The 19,008-nt window shown below is 41.0% G+C and overlaps 1 protein-coding gene across 2 annotated transcripts in view; it reads left to right on the forward strand.

The window, feature by feature from the left end:
- Positions 1-19,008, forward strand: part of ncam2a (neural cell adhesion molecule 2a) — a 433,491-nt gene that overhangs the window by 274,770 nt on the left and 139,713 nt on the right. For both annotated transcript variants that reach the window (XM_014151337.3, XM_014151338.3), the window contains exon 2: positions 15,152-15,226. In XM_014151337.3, coding sequence (XP_014006812.3) covers positions 15,152-15,226 — 75 coding nt within the window. The remainder of the gene's footprint in view (positions 1-15,151; positions 15,227-19,008) is intronic.

The following is a 19,008-nucleotide window of genomic DNA, read 5'->3' on the forward strand; positions in this document are numbered from 1 at the left end:
GGAGAGACCTGAAAATAGCTGTGCAGCGATGCTCCCCATCCAACCTGGCAGAGCTAGAGAGGATCTGCAGACAAGAATGTGAGAAACTCTCCGAATACAGGTGTGCCAAGCTTGTAGCATCATACCCAAGAAGACTCGAGGCTGTAATCGCTGCCAAAGGTGCTTCAACAAAGTACTGAGTAAAGGGTCTGAATACTTATGTAAATGTGATTTTTCAGTTTTGTGTTTTGTATAAATGTGCAAACATTTCTAAAAACCTTTTTTGCTTTGTTATTATGGGGAATTGTGTGTAGATTTCTTTTTGATTTCTTTTTTAGAATGAGCCTGTAACGTAACAAAATGTGAAAAAAGTCAAGGGGTCTGAATACCAGGGGCCCTGACCTGATATTGTAAATAATTCTCATTTAGATATCATATTAACATGGCATAAGTCATTACAAATGTTTTGAATTGCAGGAAATTATTTACACGTTTTGCTTAGGGCCCCCAAAAGGCTAGACAGCCCTGTGTGTGTGTGTGTGTGTGTGTGTGTGTGGGTCTATGCTCGCGTGCATGTGTGCGTATGAATCCATTTATCGGAGTCCAAGCAAATAGAGGGTGGTCTCTCTCCATCTCCACGAGGCCAGCTTGCGGTATAAGAGGCTTAAAGAAAGGAGAAGGAAATTGGAAAAGCAATGGGTGAGCAATGCATCGAGGGATGGCGCGAGAGGGAAAGAAAGAGAGCTAGTTCTGCCTGGGACCATACATGAGCTGATATGTCAGGACGATTGGACATGGTTTGGTGACGAGCCACCACTGTCGTGTCCAGAGGAATGGATGCCATAGTGACAGGACGAGGAGTGAGACGGATGGATGGATGGACAGACAGATGTGTCCGAGCATCAGTCACCTACTCTCTTTCTTCCCTACCAGTACAGTAATTGATTGACTAGAGTGCCCAATATATTGCATAGGATTGGTTTTGCATTATTTTCCTACAGTAGTCCCATTCTGTAACAGTCTCCGTTACTTCCATTGCTTGGCATTCTAAACAAACACCCCTGCGTAGAGCGTGTGTATTAGCAGTAATTGAGCACACAGTGCAAATGTGCCCCGAGGCGAGACTGAAAGAGACTGCTCAGCTGTAATTCCCTGTGATTTCACAGAGGACTTGAAGGCGTTCCAGGCGCCCCCCTTGACATCACATAGCTGGTGTACAACATACACACACACACACACACACACACACACACACACACACACACACACACACACACACACACACACACACACACACACACACACACACACACACACACACACACACACACACACACACACACACACCAGGCAGCCCCCTCGACACAGAGCTACTGTACAGCATCAGAGGAAAGGAAAGTAAAGTACATTCTGGGTAATTTCCTCAACTACGTGACCACAGGCTGTGAGGTGACATGCAAACACAATGGTGTGTTGAGGAATGAAACCTCAAGGGGTTATGACTGGGGGGAAGTGGGGGATCTGGGTTATTCTATCGTTTGAGGAAAGAGGGAGAGATGAGTGTGGGAGTATGTGATTGACATAGCAGCTTGAGGTGTTTTATATTGGCCTGTTGATTGGGCCTTCTTATTAATTAAATAGTTATTTTATGTCTTCACATTCCATTGCGTGAGGATTGCACAGTCCCTTGTGGAGGATATGGCAACAATTATAATTTGGGATGATAGTAGAAGATGATTGCAAAAGTGACACTGCCAGACAATGTCGGTTTTCATAACATTCTGAATATCTTAAATGGGTACAAATCCATATAGCTTGACTGACATAATTTAAATAATAGTCAATGATAGAGAAAAATATATATATTGAATCAACACCCACCATTGTTGTCATCAGTTGTGTAATGGCTCATTTATTTCCCCATTTGATCCATTGCGAGTGCTATAGCAACACTTTGCAGTGTTTGCCTCTGCGTTGTGACACTTCCTATCAAACCAAATGTTATTTGTCACCTGCTTCATGAACAGCTGGTGTAGACTAACAGTAAAATGCTTACTTACGAGCCCTTCCCAACAATGCAGAGAGAAAATAAATTGAAAAAGAATAACACTGTCACGTCCTGGCCAGTATAAGGTTAATTGTTTTGTAGTTTGGTCAGGACGTGGCAGAGGGTATTTGTTTTATGTGGTTCGGGGTGGTGTGTTTGTGTAAAGGGTGTTTGATTTAGTATTTCCGGGTTTTTGGTTGATGGTCTATGTGTTTGTATTCTATGGTTAGTCTGGTGTGTGTGTTTCTATGTTTGGTTAATTGGGGTTGGGACTCTCAGTTGAAGGCAGGTGTTGTCTATCTGCCTTTGATTGAGAGTCCCATATATTAGGGTGTGTTTGTGTGTGTGATTTGTGGGTGATTGTTCTGTGTTGAGCTTTGCTTTGCCAGACTGTTTGTTAGTTGTTCGTTTTTTGGTTTTGTTATTTTGTATGTTCATTTTTGAAGATAATTAAAAATCAAGATGAGCATTCACGTACCTGCTGCGTTTTGGTCCTCATTCACCGACGACAACTGTGACAAACACAAGGAATAAATACACAATGAGTGATGATAACTTGGCTATATACATGGGGTACCAGTACAGAGTATATGTGCAGGGGTACCAGGTAATTGAGGTAGATACAGTATGTACATAGCGAGATAGATAATAAACAGTAACATCAGTGTATGTTATTAGGCAAAAGAGATAATTGCAAAAAGGGTCAATGCAGATAGTCCGTGTAGCTATTGGTTAACTATTTAATTAACTATTTAGCATTCTTAAAGCTTAGGGGTTGAAGCTGTTACGGGGAAATAGTCATTTAGGCACGTTACCTGGCGTTCTTGGACACAGGGACTATGGTGGTCAGGGTTGAAAATATCAGTGAAGACACTTGCCAGCTGGTGAGCACATGCTCTGTGTATGTGTCCTGATAATCCACCTGCCGAAAATCTGGTGTTTCTGTGTCAAACGGTTTTGTTACATTTCAGTCTTCTGTGATGTATATAAAGTGTAATATTGGATTGCAAACTCAAAATGTAATACATTTCAACTCTATATCTGACATGGTACAAGTGTCTTCTTTTTAAAGCCCAAAACCATGTGTGTGAGGTGTATATTTTTGTTTGAAAGGAGATTTGTTAAAGACTACCAAGAAACACTCTGTTTGACCCTGATTCAGCCCACTGCAGTAAAAGGGTAAAAGTCTTACTCACATCAGCTACGGAGAGAGTAATAACACAGTCCGGAACAGCTGGTGCTCTCATGCATAGTTCAGCGTTGCTAGCCTCGAAGCGTGTATAGAAGGTATTTAGCTCATCTGGTAGGCTAACGTCACTGGACAGTTCGCGGCTGAGTTTCCCTTCGTAATCTGTGATAGTTTGCAAGCCCTGCCACATCCGACAAGTGTCAGAGCCAATGTAGTAGGATTAGATCTTGGTACTGTATTGACGCTTTGCCTGTTTGGTGGTTTGTCAGAGGCGTAGTGGGATTTTTTATAAGCTTCCGGATTAGTGTCCCGCTCATTGAAAGTGACAGTTTTAGCCTTTAGCTCAGTGAGGATGTTCCCTGTAATCCATGGTCAACCTTTCGGTTACTGGCCTAATAACCACTAGGCTACCTGTCACCCCAAAGAGGCTTTGGTATTCACCTGTCTGAGGGTCTGCTCATGTGAGACAAGGGGAGGAAACCTGAGGTGCTAAGTCTGGTGTGTTTGACACAATAGTTGCGAAGAAACAAAGTGAGAGTGGGGTATCAGCATGTATTACATATACCAACCATGGCTAAGGTAAACGCTGACGTTCTAAATACTTTTTGTTCATATCAACGTTTTATCACCACTGTACATGTAGCCTGCCTCGCCTCCAAGAGAATAAGATATTTCGGAATTATCACATGTGGTGAGTATTATGGCTTGGATAGGTTTTAGCCTGGTCGGGACAGAGGAGAGTGAGAACAGGGTGGATCCAAGTCATGTAAGCAACAAAGTGAGTTTGTGCGGATGATCAGATTAAATGGAGTGTGTGAGTAATCAGATATATTGTGTGCAGAGACTGTGGCATGAGTAAGGTGAGGTTGTAAATATGGGTTATCGTAAACTATGGAGCTAGACATGATCATATAGGTTTATGCTTCGGCAGCATCTACGCGTGGAATGTTACGTGGATGGACCAGCTGTTGATCTCCTTCTAAAACGTGGTTGCATTTGTATAAACTTCAAGTATTACTAACTGCAAACCCCCTTAAAATGGTTTCACCCAAATCTGGCAACACTGTTTAGCTTTCGCGCTACGACTAGGCAGTATGCTAGTATTTGAGGGGAAAACATTTTATTTGCTTTGTGAGTCATCAAAAAATGTAAACGACTTGTCAAGTCATGTGCTCCGGTTCTTGTTTACAATGTAACAAGCACATTGAAGATTTGTAATATTCTGAAAGTGGCCAAAATATGTTGATCTTATTCGGGCAGTGGGCGCAGCAATCTTTGACTTTGTTTATTTGTGTTTTATAGTGAATGGCATTCTGGGGTTAGGGAGTTTTTCCTTGTCAAACATAAACAAACATGGCTGCCATCATAAAGAATGTAGCCGCTATTAGCTTAGCTGACGCATATCTCCTTTCTATACAATATTACATTTCTCCCTTGTGCTCACCAGAGATGTGGTACATTGTAAACTAATCTAGCTGTTAGGTCGCAAACATTTTTTCTTGTCAGCGCAACCTGTTATTTAAACTGGTTTATAGAATTATTTTGGCTGTGGATGTTTTCCGTGTGATGCTTGGATGATGAAAATCTGAAGACCTATATTTTCCATCAATACAAAACATTGTTTAGATGCTTTTCAGACAACAATGATGTTTAAACAAGTTGGTCATACGTTCTGTTGCTACTGTTCCAATTACATATTTGTGATGGTACCCTGCAGGGACCGCTCAACAATGATCATAAATACAGTTGAAGTCGGAAGTTTACATACACTTAGGTTGGAGTCAATAAAACTTGTTTTTATACCACTCCCCAAATTTCTTGTTAACAACTATAGTTTTGGCAATTCGGTTAGGACATCTACTTGATGCATGACACAAGTAATTTTTCCAACAATTGTTTACAGACAGATTATTTCACTTATGATTCACTGAATCACAATTTCAGTGGGTCAGAAGTTTACATACACTAAGTTGACTGTGCCTTTAATAAACAGCTTGGAAAATTCCAGAATATGATGTCATGGCTTTAGAAGCTTTTGATAGGCTAATTGACATCATTTGAGTCAATTGGAGGTGTACCTGTGGATGTATTTCAAGGCCTACCTTCAAACTCATTGCCTCTTTGCTTGACATCCTAGGAAAATCAAAAGAATCAGCCAAGACCTCCACAAGTCTGGTTCATCCTTTGGAGCAATTTCCAAACGCCTAAAGGTACCACGTTCATCTGTACAAACAATAGTACACAAGTATAAACACCATGGGACCACGCAGCCGTCATTCCACTCAGGAAGGAGACGCGTTCTGTCTCATACAGATGAACGTACTTGTGTAAATCAATCCCAGAACAACAGCAAAGGACCTTGTGAAGATGCTGGAGGAAACAGGTACAAAAGTATCTATATCCACAGTAAAACGAGTCCTATATCAACATAATCTGAATGGCCGCTCAGCAAGGAAGAAGTCACTGCTCCAAAACCGCCATACAAAAGCCAGACTACGGTTTGCAACTGCACATGGGGACAAAGATCGTACTTTTTGGAGAAATGTCCTCTGGTCTGATGAAACAAAAATAGAACTGTTTGGCCATAATGATCATCGTTATGTTTGGAGGAAAAAGGGGGTGGCTTGCAATCCGAAGAACACCATCCCAACCGTGAAGCACGGGGGTGGCAGCATCATGTTGTGGGGGTGCTTTGCTGCAGGAGGGACTGGTGCACTTCATAAAATAGATGGCATCATGAGGCAGGAAAATTATGTGGATATATTGAAGCAACATCTCAAGACATCAGTCAGGAAGTTAAAGCTTGGTCGCAAATGGGTCTTCCAAATGGACAATGACCCCAAGCATGCTTCCAAAGTTGTGGCACAATGGCTTAAGGACAACAAAGTCAAGGTATTGGAGTGGCCATCACAAAGCCCTGACCTCAATCCTATAGAAAATGTGTCGGCAGAACTGAAAAAGCGTGTGCGAGCAAGGAGGCCTACAAACCTGACTCAGTTACACCAGCTCTGTCAGGAGGAATGGGCCAAATTCACCCAACTTCTTGTGGAAGGCTACCCAAAACGTTTGTCCCAAGTTAAACAATTTAAAGGCAATGCTACCAAATACTAATTGAGTGTATGTAAACTTCTGACCCACTGGGATTGTGATGAAAGAAATAAAAGCTGAAATAATTCATTCTCTCTACTATTATTCTGACATTTCACATTCTTAAAATAAAGTGTTGATCCTAACTGACCTAAGACAGGGAATTGTTACTAGGATTAAATGTCAGGAATTGAAAAACTGAGTTTAAATGTATTTGGCTAAGGTGTATGTAAACATCTGACTTCAACTGTATGCGATCATACGCGTCAAAGGGTTAATGAAGCCGGTGACTGATGTGGTAAACAATACTGTAGCTGTGCATCCTCTTCATCGGGCCACTTTTGTATTGAAAGCATCACTGGTACTTCCTGTTTTAAGTTTTTGCTTGTAAACAGGTATTGGCTGGTAGTTAATGATGCAGTGGCGATGAAGGGAGGGGTGGAGTCTGTGTGTGTGGGTGCGCATCGGGCCAGAGTCTGTTTGCGCATGTTTGTCTGCGTGTGTGTATGTGTATCTGCGTACGTGCATATGTGTCCTCTGCTCATTAATCAGCCAGACGGCGCGACTGTAAGGTATGGCAGACGGTAGACTTGTTACCTCTGAGAGCAGGGGCACCGGGCACAGCTGGAGCTCTGTGTCACAGGGAAGAGGAGTAAGTGGGGCAGAGCTGAGATGAGAGGACATAACTGGCAACTCTAATATAGTGCTACCCTGGGGATGGGACATTGTGTGCGTTTGCGGGGGGTGGGGCCGGGGGAGAATGGACAGTTGGAGGATATAGACTGAACAAAAACATAAACCCAACATGTAAAGTGTTGGTCACATGTTTCATGAGCTGAAATAATAATTTTCCATACGCACAAAAAGCTTATTTATTTAGTGAGCTATTCTCCTTTTCCAATATAATCCATCCACCTGACAGGTGTGACATATCAAGAAGCAGATTAAACAGCATTATCATTACACAGGTGAAGTTTTAAAGGCCACTTTAAAATGTGCAGTTCTGTCACACAACACAATGCCACAGATGTCTCAAGTTTTGAGGGAGCGTGCAATTGGCATGCTGACTGCAGGAATGTCCACCAGAGCTGTTGCCAGTGAATTGAATGTTCATTTCTCTACCATAAGCTACCTCCAACATCGTTTTAGAGATTTTGGTAGTACATCCAACCGGCCTCACAACCACAGACCCTGTGTAACCACCCCAGCCCAGGACCTCCACATCCGGCTTCTTCATCTGCGGGATCGTATGAGCGGGGGTGGGAGGGGGTGCTGAGGAGTATTTCTGTCTATAATGAAGCCTTTTTGTGGGAAAAAAACATATTCTGATTGGCTGTGCCACTGCCCAGTCATGTGAAATCCATAGATTAGGGCTTAATAAATGTATTTCAATTTACTGATTTCCTTATATGAACTGTAACTCAGTAAAATCTTTGAAATTGTTGCATGTTGTGTTTATTTTTTTGTTCAGTATAGATAAATCACAACCCTTGTGAAATAGATGTGTATTACCAGGCATGCAGCAAAGTGGTGGCATTACAGTAGTGTTCGCCTACTGCCATCTATAGGCAGCACTCTGTCACAGCAAATTCCTTAGAGTGTGCGCGTGTGCGTGTGCGTGTGCGTGTGCGTGTGCATGTGCGTGTGCGTGTGTGTGTGTGTGTGTGTGTGTGTGTACGTGTGTACGTGTGTACGTGCATGTGTGTGTGTGCACATCTACAGAACATAAACACAAACTGTAGCAAAATAAAATAAGAGATTGAAAGAAGTGATAATCAAAGGATAGCCAGACGGAGAGAGAGAGAGAGAGAGAGAGAGGGAGAGTGAGAGTGAGAGTGAGAGTGAGAGTGAGAGTGAGAGTGAGAGTGAGAGTGAGAGTGAGAGTGAGAGAGAGAGAGAAGATTAAAGGTGCTTTCTCCTCCACTGCCTTTGGTGTCACCCCTAACTAGATTCACGCTATTCTTCTCTGGCGGCCGCTGTGTCCCAAATGACACCCTATTCACTATTTAGTGCACTACTTTTGACCAGGGCCCATAAGACCAGCTCACAGGCCTATGGTCAAAAAAAGTGCACAATATAGAGAATAGGGTTCCATTTGGGATGCAGACTTGGCTCAGGAAGGCATAAGCGGCAAGCAAGGCACTTAACCTCTTGGGGCTAGGTGGGACGCTAGCGTGCCACCTGTGGTGCACTCCATCAACAGCAGGTGCATTTCAAGAGCGGCAAATTTGAATCCAAATAAATGTCAAAATTCAAATTTTTCAAAAATACAACTATGTTACACCATTTGAAAGATAAACATCTCCTTAATCTAACCACGTTTTACGATTTCAAAAAGGTTTTACGGCGAAAGCATAAAATTAGAGTATGTTAGGACAGTACATTTACAAGAGTTGTGTGTAATGTTTTGTCAAGTCAAAGACAGGGTCACCAAAACCATAAAACCAGCTAAAATGATACACTAACCTTTTACAATCTCCATCAGATGACACTCCTAGGACATTATGTTAGACAATGCATGCATTTTTAGTTCTATCAAGTTCATATTTATATACAAAAACAGCGTTTTACTATGGCATTGATGTTGAGGAAATCGTTTCCCTCCAATAACCGGCAGTCAAGTCAGCGTCACAAATTAAATAATTAAAATTAGAAAACATTGGTAAAATATTATATTGTCATTTAAAGAATTATAGATTTACATCTTTTGAACGCAATCAACTTGCCAGATTTAAAAATAACCTTACTGGGAAATCACACTTTGCAATAATCTGAGCACTGTGCCCAGAAAAATACGCGTTGCGATACAGACTAGACGTCATGTTGGGGAGATCTAAAATCGAAAATACTATGTAAATAATCCATTACCTTTGATTCTCTTCATCAGATGTCACTTCCAGGTATCACAGGTCCATAACGAATGTAGTTTTGTTCAAAAAAGCTCATCATTTATGTCCAAAAATCTCCGTCTCGTTAGCACATGATGTAAGCCAGCCGGACTTCTCGTCATGAACGAGGGGAAAAAATATATTTCCGTTCGTTCAAACATGTCAAACGTTGTATAGCATAAATCATTAGGGCCTTTTTTAACCAGAACATGAATAATATTCAAGGTGGACGAATGCATAGCCTTTTATAACGTATTGGAACGAGGGTACCCAACATGAAGTAGCGCGCCAGGTGTCTAATGGGACATCACCGTTCCATGGCTCTTGTTCGGTCAGATCTCCCTCCAGAAGACTCAAAACACTTTGTAAAGGCTGGTGACATCTAGTGGAAGCAATAGGAAGTGCCAAAATATTCCTAAACCCCTGTGTTTTTCAATGGGATAGGTTTAAAGTCAATACAACACATCAGGTATCCACTTCCTGTCAGAAAATGTCTCAGGGTTTTGCCTGCCAAATGAGTTCTGTTATACTCACAGACACCATTCAAACAGTTTTGGAAACTTTAGAGTGTTTTCTATCCATATATAATAAGTATATGCATATTCTAGTTACTGGGTAGGATTAGTAACCAGATTAAATCGGGTACATTTTTTTTATCCAGACGTGCAAATGCTGCCCCCTAGACCCAACAGGTTAAGTACAACTTGCAATGATGTGCAGCCGAACATCTACATTCGAATTGTGTGTGTGATTTCAAGCTTTTATATGGTAAAAGGAAGTGTTTGTCACAACTCCACTCATTACCTAGTCCTTCATCCTATGTGAACCTCAGCATGATACCCTATTGTGTTGTAGTAGTAGTCTCCGAGCAAAACGGGAAAGGCGTAGGATTAGGCCTCATAATTTGAAGTATTCGAGCGTCATAGAATGGTACAGTGGTTCTTCCTCAAAACGTTACGAGCTGATGCCACGACCGTTAGTGGTAGATGGTGGCATTCTGTCATTGTACCACAGTATCACAAGGGGGAGTTAAACGCTGATCTATCGGCAGTCTAAACTGTGGCACAAATTGACTATCTTTTTAGAAATTAATAGAGGTGTTTTCAGTCTGAGAGTCTCTCCTCTGGCGCTAGAGTCCTACATCAGGCAACACTAACAAAAACTGTCAGTGGTCCTGGAGTTAAGAGAGAAGTTGGGTAAATACAATGGGGGAATTTCACTTGACATGTGGACTGACGATTTTAGAAAAATAGGCACGGTGGGCTTTTGGTTTCTCTATAGAGGGTATAAACGGAAATCGTTCTAAATAACAAACTTTTGTCAAGAATGGCCCCATTGTCAAGAATGGCCTTTTCCCCTTTATTCAGATTACAATCATTCACTTTCGGTTATTTGAAACGAAATCATCTCCAAAATATCATTATTTTTTAAACAAGTCTTAGAAAGTTTGTTGCAATTTCAGTTGAAAGGATCAAGTTTTTTTGTTGTTTTTTTTTTAAATCTCCTAAAATGACATACCCAAATCTAACTGCCTGTAGATCAGGACCTGAAGCAAGGATATGCATATACTTGATACCATTTGAAAGGAAACACTTTGAAGTTTGTGGAAATGTGAAATTAATGTAGGAGAATACAACACATTAGATCTGGTAAAAGATAATACATAGAAAAAAAAACATGCATTTTCTCATCTATTTTTTTTCATCATCTTTGAAATGCAAGAGAAAGGCCATTATATCGCTTAGAAGTCTAGATGGCAGCAGTGTATGTGCAACGTTTTAGACTGATCCAATGAACCATTGCATTACTGTTAAAAATGTTGTATCAAGTCTGCCCAAATGTGCCGAATTGGTCAATTGATACATTTTCAAGTACATAACTATAGAGAACATACAAAAATGATATGGTAGTAAAAAAAATCAGTTTACACACTCCCAGGAATGTCATAAATGATGGATAATTAGCTTCCCTTCAGAAAAGACACTAACCTTCACACATCTAGATTGGGGGGACTGGGGTAGACACAGCAGGGGGTCAAACTGTAGAACCCAGTTCCTACACTTGAATCTAAAAATGTATTTTATCAAACAAAACTATTCTACATTTTATCTCTGGGACCCTCAGGATGACAAATCGGAGCAAGATTACTGAATATAAGTACATTATTTACCTTAGGAGGTGAATGTATCAAACCAGTTTCCGTGTTAAAAGTTTTTTGTTGTTGTGCACTCTCCTCAAACAATAGCATGGCATTTGTTCACTGTAATAGCTACTGTAATAATTGAAGCTTTCTGCCCATATAAGACATGTCTAAGTCCTGGGAAATGTTCTTGTTACTTACAGCGTCATGCTATTCACATTAGCACACGTTAGCTCAACCATCCCGCAGTGGGGACAGCGATCCCATAAAGTAAAAACATAAATAAAAATGAGGAACTTGTCTGTTGGCCCTGCATTAGAGACCAAAATTGGTTAAATAAAATTGTGATAACTAAAAATATATACCAGTTTCATTTAAGGACCAAAAAATTGACAGCTGTGCCATATTGATTGCAAAATAGTTGGGAAGAGATTTTTGATGTACCGATTCCATGGCACAATGCTTTATAAATTGACACGCAATTTTCCGTATATTATAATCTACTGTATTCTGGTTTAACATTCTGAATTAATGATTATATTGAAGATAGAAGCCGCCTCTTAATGAGTTCCGAGAGCCGATCTGTTATCCAATGATTTTATTATTATAATCAACCCTGCATTATAATTATATAAAATCCCCTTAGATATTCTCACAGACCAGATTTTCCCTCATGAAAAATGTTGTGTGTGTTCAATTATTTGTGACGTTGTGGTTACAATGAAAAATGTAAACAGCATTATGTGCAATTTTTTTTTAGATGCTGTGTTTTTATTTACATTAGTGATGGAAAGCATGTTTACAAACACTTGTCATAAGTGTACTGTAGCAGATGTAGCCCATCATGCAAACAATGTTTCCATGCTGGGCTATTAGCAGGACAATCGACTCTTCATATTTACAAAATGGTAATTTAATAGCCTGGCTACTGTAGGTGTGAAAATCCCCCCAACTTGCAATGTATTATTTCAACTACATTTTAGTTGCACTTACCCCCAGCCCCACGACCACGGGTAAAACCTGAGATGATCAATGTATTTGATCAATGTATTTGTTGCATTGATGTATGGTCAATTTCTCAAGCCAATGTCTTGATGGCCTTCACCAGTTCATCTTTGCTTGTAGGCTTGGCAGAGTTATGGATTAATGTTTTCAGTTGATGCCAAACAAGTTCGATCAGGTTTAAATCAGGAGACCTACATGTAGAGATAAAAAAATATAGGCCTACTGTAGGTGACATGAGTCTCACTAGTGTTGAGTAATGTGCTGTTAAAAGTGTTGTAGGTCTTTTATTTATTTTTATTTAAACTTTATTTTACTACATGAAGGTCTACTTACTCTGACGGCATCTTGACACAATTTATGCCCACATTTGCAATGCAAACCCGGGCGGCAGTGTGTGTTGGGTCATTGTCTGCATTTGGAGAAGAAAAAAATACATTTAGCCTAACAGCCAACATTAGGTGCAAATCAGAAATATACATGTAAATAGGCCTATGCATAACAAAATATTGCTATCATCCTACCTTGAAAGAAATTATATGGTCCCAGAAACATGATTTCTTCCTCAAAGAAATCTCGAGCCATGATACCTGAAAAAGGAGGCAACAGTGAATTATTGTGGAACACATAGCAGTCTGTGAGGTGTAGGATACAATATTTTATGTACCTTTTGCTTTGTAAATAGCTAAACTTACCATCAAAAATCAAATATGGGCCTGGTCCCTGGCGAGAAATTACTACAAACATCATGCAACCGTACAGTATTTCTTCATCAACATATTTATGCTATCGTTAATAAAATAATGGTAAAAATACTCTTTCAAAATGCAGATGTTTATTTAAACTATCAGCAGGACAATAGACTCTTGCTGAGTTTAGAGACATGAAATATATTAATGGATCCATAAAAAATTACTATGGGCAAGAAAAAAAATATATATACAGTGCCTTGCAAAAGAACTCACCCTGTTACAACCTGTAATTTAAAAAGATTTTTATTTGGATTTCATGTAATGGACATACACAAAGTAGTCAAAATTGGTGAAGTGAAATGAAAAAAAGAACTTGTTTACATTTTTTTTAAATAAAAATCGGAAAAGTGGTGCGTGCATATGTATTCACCCCCTTTGCTATGAAGCCCCTAAATAAGATATGGTGCAACCAATTACATTCAGAAGTCACATAATTAGTTAAATAAAGTCCACCTGTGTGCAATCTAAGTGTCACATGATCTGTCACATGATCTCAGTATATATACACCTGTCCTGAAAGGCCCCAGAGTCTGCCACACCCCTAAGGTAGGGGCACCACCAAGTAAGCGGCACCATGAAGACCAAGGAGCTCGCCAAACAGGTCAGGAACAAAATTGTGGAGAAGTACAGATCAGGGTTGGGTTATAAAAAAATATCAGAAACTTTGAACATCCCACGGAGCACCATTAAATCCATTATTAAAAATAGAAAGAATATGGCATCACAACAAACCTGCCAAGAGAGGGTTGCCCACCAAAACTCACGGACCAGGCAAGGAGGTCATTAATCAGAGAGGCAACAAAGAGACCAAAGATAACCCTGAACATGCTGCAAAGTGCATAGGACCACTTTAAGCCATACACTCCACAGAGCTGCGCTTTACAGGAAGAGTGGCCAGAAAAAGATAAGTAAACATGTTTGGTGTTTGCCAAAAGGCATGTGGGAGACTCTCCAAACATATGGAAGAAGGTACTCTGGTCAGATGAGACAAAAATTGAGCTTTTTGGCCATCAAGGAAAACGCTATGTCTGGCGCAAACCCAACACCTCTCATCACCCAGAGAATATCATGTGGGGATGTTTTCATCGCAGGGACTGGGAAACTGGTCAGAATTGAAGGAATGATGGATGGTGCTAAATACAGGGAAATTCTTGAGGGAAACCTGTTTCATATATATATATATGTATGTGTGTGTGTGTGTGTGTGTATGTGTGTATGTATATATATATATATATATATATATATATATATATATATATATATATATATATATATATAATATATATATATATATATATATGTGTGTGTATGTGTGTATGTATATATATATATATATATATATATATATATATATATATATATATATGTATGTGTCTTACAGAGCCTTTCCATAAGTACACTTAAGTTTTTTCAACTGTCTTCTGACTGTGATTAGAGCGACGTTGATGTTGTGCGGTGATGACAGCAGATTCCGGATTGCCTTTGCCGATCGCTCATCATCTTCAACCATCAGTGTGTCAATGGCTTGAATAGTCTCGCTGGAAATGGAATACCATGGTAGATGATGTGTTTTTGATTGATGGCCATTATTAGAAATAGTCAAATGCATTTGTGAGTTCAATTGCTTTATTGTTGAATTATTTAAGGCGCCTTTCTCTTCTCTGTGCTGGAGTTCTTTAAAGAATAAAGTGGCTAATGAAGGCAACACATTGTTGCTTACTGGAACACCCTACGTCATCCAATTGTTATAATAGGATTTGAAGCAATAGCCTACCCGTGTGTGGTCAACTATTTCAGCACCGTTTTGCACTGCTCTGAGACAAGCATGGGGACTGGTCTCGATAAATCAATGTTAGGATTATTTTGCTCTTCACTCGCAGTCACTTAGTAGCCTACTCCCGACCGGTCACGTTGTAACAGTGCCAACTTTTGAAAGCCAGTCACCGCTTCCCTCCCACCTCCTATGTTAACAAAACTTTTTTCTTTCTTATTATCCTATTTTCTCTTCCTGAGTTTTCTTGTGTGTGTATATACTAATCTTTTTTCTCTTTCTCTCTCTCCTCATAGCTGTTCTGCAGGTGTCCATATCCTTGAACAAGGTGGAGCTAAGTGTGGGAGAGTCCAAGTTCTTCAAATGCACAGGTAAGATGGCTGTGGTGAACGGAACATGCTTGTTTGGGTGTTATATCGAATGTAAATGTGGATATGTCATCCTGAATGCAGGGTGAGATGGGCGATAGGTTGGATGGAGGTGGATGGAACTGTTGTTTGGGTGACATGGTTGCCTCCCATCACATACATAACCATCCCTCCCAACCAATGGTTTCAACCCTCTCCCCAGCCCTATCTGCCCCTGTTTGGGGGGGTCTATGTGCCATGGGCCCCAAGCCAAGTGCCTGCAGCTCTGTAGAGGGGTAGTGTGGGCTGGCAGCGTTTTGGTTCACAGTCACACCCCTGTTGTGTCCCTGTCTTCTCCTGCCAGCACAGAGCAGCATGGAGCTAACAGCAGAGGGACAGGGAGGAAAGGGGCAGGGAGAAGGAATGGCTGAGGGTTGTGGGGGGAGTGAGGGGTGGAGATGGTGAGGAAAGCTTATGGACAGAGGACAGGAACAGAGGGCGGTGGGTGGAGGGAGATAGGGGTGAGGAGAGTGGCAGGGAGAAAGATGGGGTGAGAACGGTGGGGAGATGGGCAGGGGGAAAAGGGTGGGGTGAGGTAGGGCGAGAGAAACATGGTAAGGTGAGAAGAGCATAGGAACAGGAAGGAGTGGGGCAGGGAGAAGGATGGGGTGAGAAAGGTGTTGGGAAGAAAGGCAAGGGGAGAAGGATGGGGTGAAAGTGGGGGATAAATGGGTAGGATCAGAGAAGAGGGATGGGAGAGAGAGAGGGGTGGGTTAGAGAATGGGGAGAAAGGGTGAGGAGAAAACGGAGGCACACACACACACATACACACAGTCTACAATAACTAACCATGTGGGGACACATTTTCAGTCCCATTCAAAATCCTATTTTCCCTAACCCTAACCTTAACCCTAAACACACACACACACACACACACACACACACACACACACACACACACACACACACACACACACACACACACACACACACACAGTCCTCTATAACTAACCTTGCAGGGACCCACAATTCACTCCCATTCAATATCCTATTTTCCCTAAACCTATCCCTAAACCTAATTATAACCCTGACACTAATTTTAAATCTTAACCTTAAACCTAAACCCCCTAGCATTTGACCTTGTGGGGGACTAACATAATGTCCCCAGTTGGTCAAAACATTTCCGTTGTCAGGATCTCTGGTCCCCACAAGTATAGTTAACCTCTATGGGCTAGGTGGGACGCTTGCGTCCCACCTACGTAACAGCCACTGCCAGCCTGTGGCGCGATTTTCAAAACCTTAAAAATCCTATTACTTCAATTTCTCAAACATATGACTATTTTACAGCCATTTAAAGACAAGACTCTCGTTAATCTAACCACACTGTCCGATTTCAAAAAGGCTTTACAACGAAAGCAAAACATTAGATTATGTCAGCAGAGTACCAAGCCAGAAATAATCAGACACCCATTTTTCAAGCCAGCATATAATGTCACCAAAACCCAGAAGACAGCTAAATGCAGCACTCACCTTTGATGATCTTCATCAGATGACAACCCTAGGACATTATGTTATACAATACATGCATGTTTTGTTCAATCAAGTTCATATTTATATCAAAAACCATCTTTTTACATTAGCATGTGACGTTCAGAACTAGCATACCCCCCCGCAAACTTCCGGGGAATTCGCTAACATTTTACTAAATTACTCACGATAAACGTTCACAAAAAGCATAACAATTATTTTAAGAATTATAGATACAGACCTCCTCTATGCACTCGATATGTCCGATTTTAAAATAGCTTTTTGGTGAAAGCACATTTTGCAATATTCTAAGTACATAGCCCAGGCATCACGGGCTCGCTATTTAGACACCCGGTAAGTTTAGCACTCACCATAATCATATTTACTATTATAAAAGTTTGATTACCTTTTGTTGTCTTCGTCAGAATGCACACCCAGGACTGCTACTTCAATAACAAATGTTGGTTTGGTCCAAAATAATCCATCGTTATATCCGAATAGCGGCGTTTTGTTCGTGCGTTCCAGACACTATCCGAAATAGTAAAGAAGTGTCAGGCGCATGGCGCAATTCGTGACAATAAAATTCTAAATATTCCATTACCGTACTTCGAAGCATGTCAACCGCTGTTTAAAATCAATTTTTACGACATTTTTCTCGTAGAAAAGCGATAATATTCCGACAGGGAATCTCCTTTTCGGCAAACAGAGGAAAAAATCCCAAAGGCGGGGGCGGTCGGGGTCACGCGCATAAGCCCAGTGTCCCTTGATCGGCCACTTGAGAAAGGCGATAATGTGTTTCAGCCTGGGGCTGGAATGACGACATTCTGTTTTTTCCCGGGCTCTGAGCGCCTATGGACGACGTGGGAAGTGTCACGTTAGAGCAGAGATCCTTAGTAAATGATAGAGATGGAAAAGAAGTTCAAGAAATGGTCAGACAGGCCACTTCCTGTAAAGGAATCTCTCAGGTTTTGACCTGCCATTTGAGTTCTGTTATACTCACAGACACCATTCAAACAGTTTTAGAATATTTAGGGTGTTTTCTATCCATATGTAATAAGTATATGCATATTCTAGTTACTGGGTAGGAGTGGTAACCAGATTAAATCGGGTATGTTTTTTATCCAGCCGTGTCAATACTGCCCCCTAGCCCTAACAGGTTAAACACATCCAGCAAACTGCACGGCTTATTTGCTTGCCATTTTTCACTATTAAAAATAGTATTATAGAGTTCTGTCAGTGTTTAATCAGATGTCATTGCTAAGTGGTGCCTCTCAGTGCTCCACTCTGGCTCGAGTTCCACTTTAACCACATGCTGGTTGGCTGACATGTCAAAATATGTTTTACTTCAGGTGAATACCTCTCCCAGAGACATACAAATAGAACTACCTCGTGTAGTATTTTACCAGTGTCCCAGCCTTCAGACAATCCCTGCACCTCATGTTAGCTCAACAGATCCGTCTGCAGACAATATAGAGGATGCTGGAGAATGGAAGCTTTATAGCATATCCCTCCTCCACTGGCCTCAATGACTGAGGTTCAATTTATTGCCAAGGGGTGCAGTGACCTCTCAGTTTTCCTTTCACAGCCAAGGCAGTTCATACATACACACACCTGCATGGATACAGTGTGCAAGCACACAGGCATACATAAACAAGCACACACTCACACATACAGAGTAAGAGCGAGAAGGAGTTAGTTAGGCAGAGAGAGAGAGCGAGACAGAGAACCACTGAAGGAGCAGTAATTGTCTCATGTGTGTTGACTATTTGGATGACTCCCAGTGTCCTGAAGTATTCTCTGAGAGTGTGTGTATGTACCTGTGTGCGGCTCATAATAATGGCTGGAACGGAGTGAACGTAGGAACCAATTGTTTGATGTATTTGATACCATTCCACTAATTCCACTCCAGCCATTACCACGAGCCCGTCCTCCCCAGTTAAGATGCCACCAACCTCCTGTAGTGTGTGCGAAGTGGTCCCTGAACGTGTGCCCCGCTGACACCCAGACACTGAGGCATTGTGGGAAAAACCTCAGAAGACCTGTGTCACCGACCGTGAAAGGGCAGGAACAGTTCTCTAATGGTCTAATCGTATCAAAGACATATTGTATATGTGAGGATAGAAAGATGATATAGATATACAGTAAGTATGTATGGGATATGCTCTATGGTTACTGATTTATAGATATTTCATTAAACAAAAATATGGGTGCATGTACACACACAGGGACACACAGATCTACACAAAAACACAAATAATCAAAGTAATCTAATTATATCT

This window comes from Salmo salar, chromosome 17 (assembly GCF_965601325.2).
Source record: "Salmo salar chromosome 17, fSalSal1, whole genome shotgun sequence".
NCBI lineage: Eukaryota > Metazoa > Chordata > Actinopteri > Salmoniformes > Salmonidae > Salmo > Salmo salar.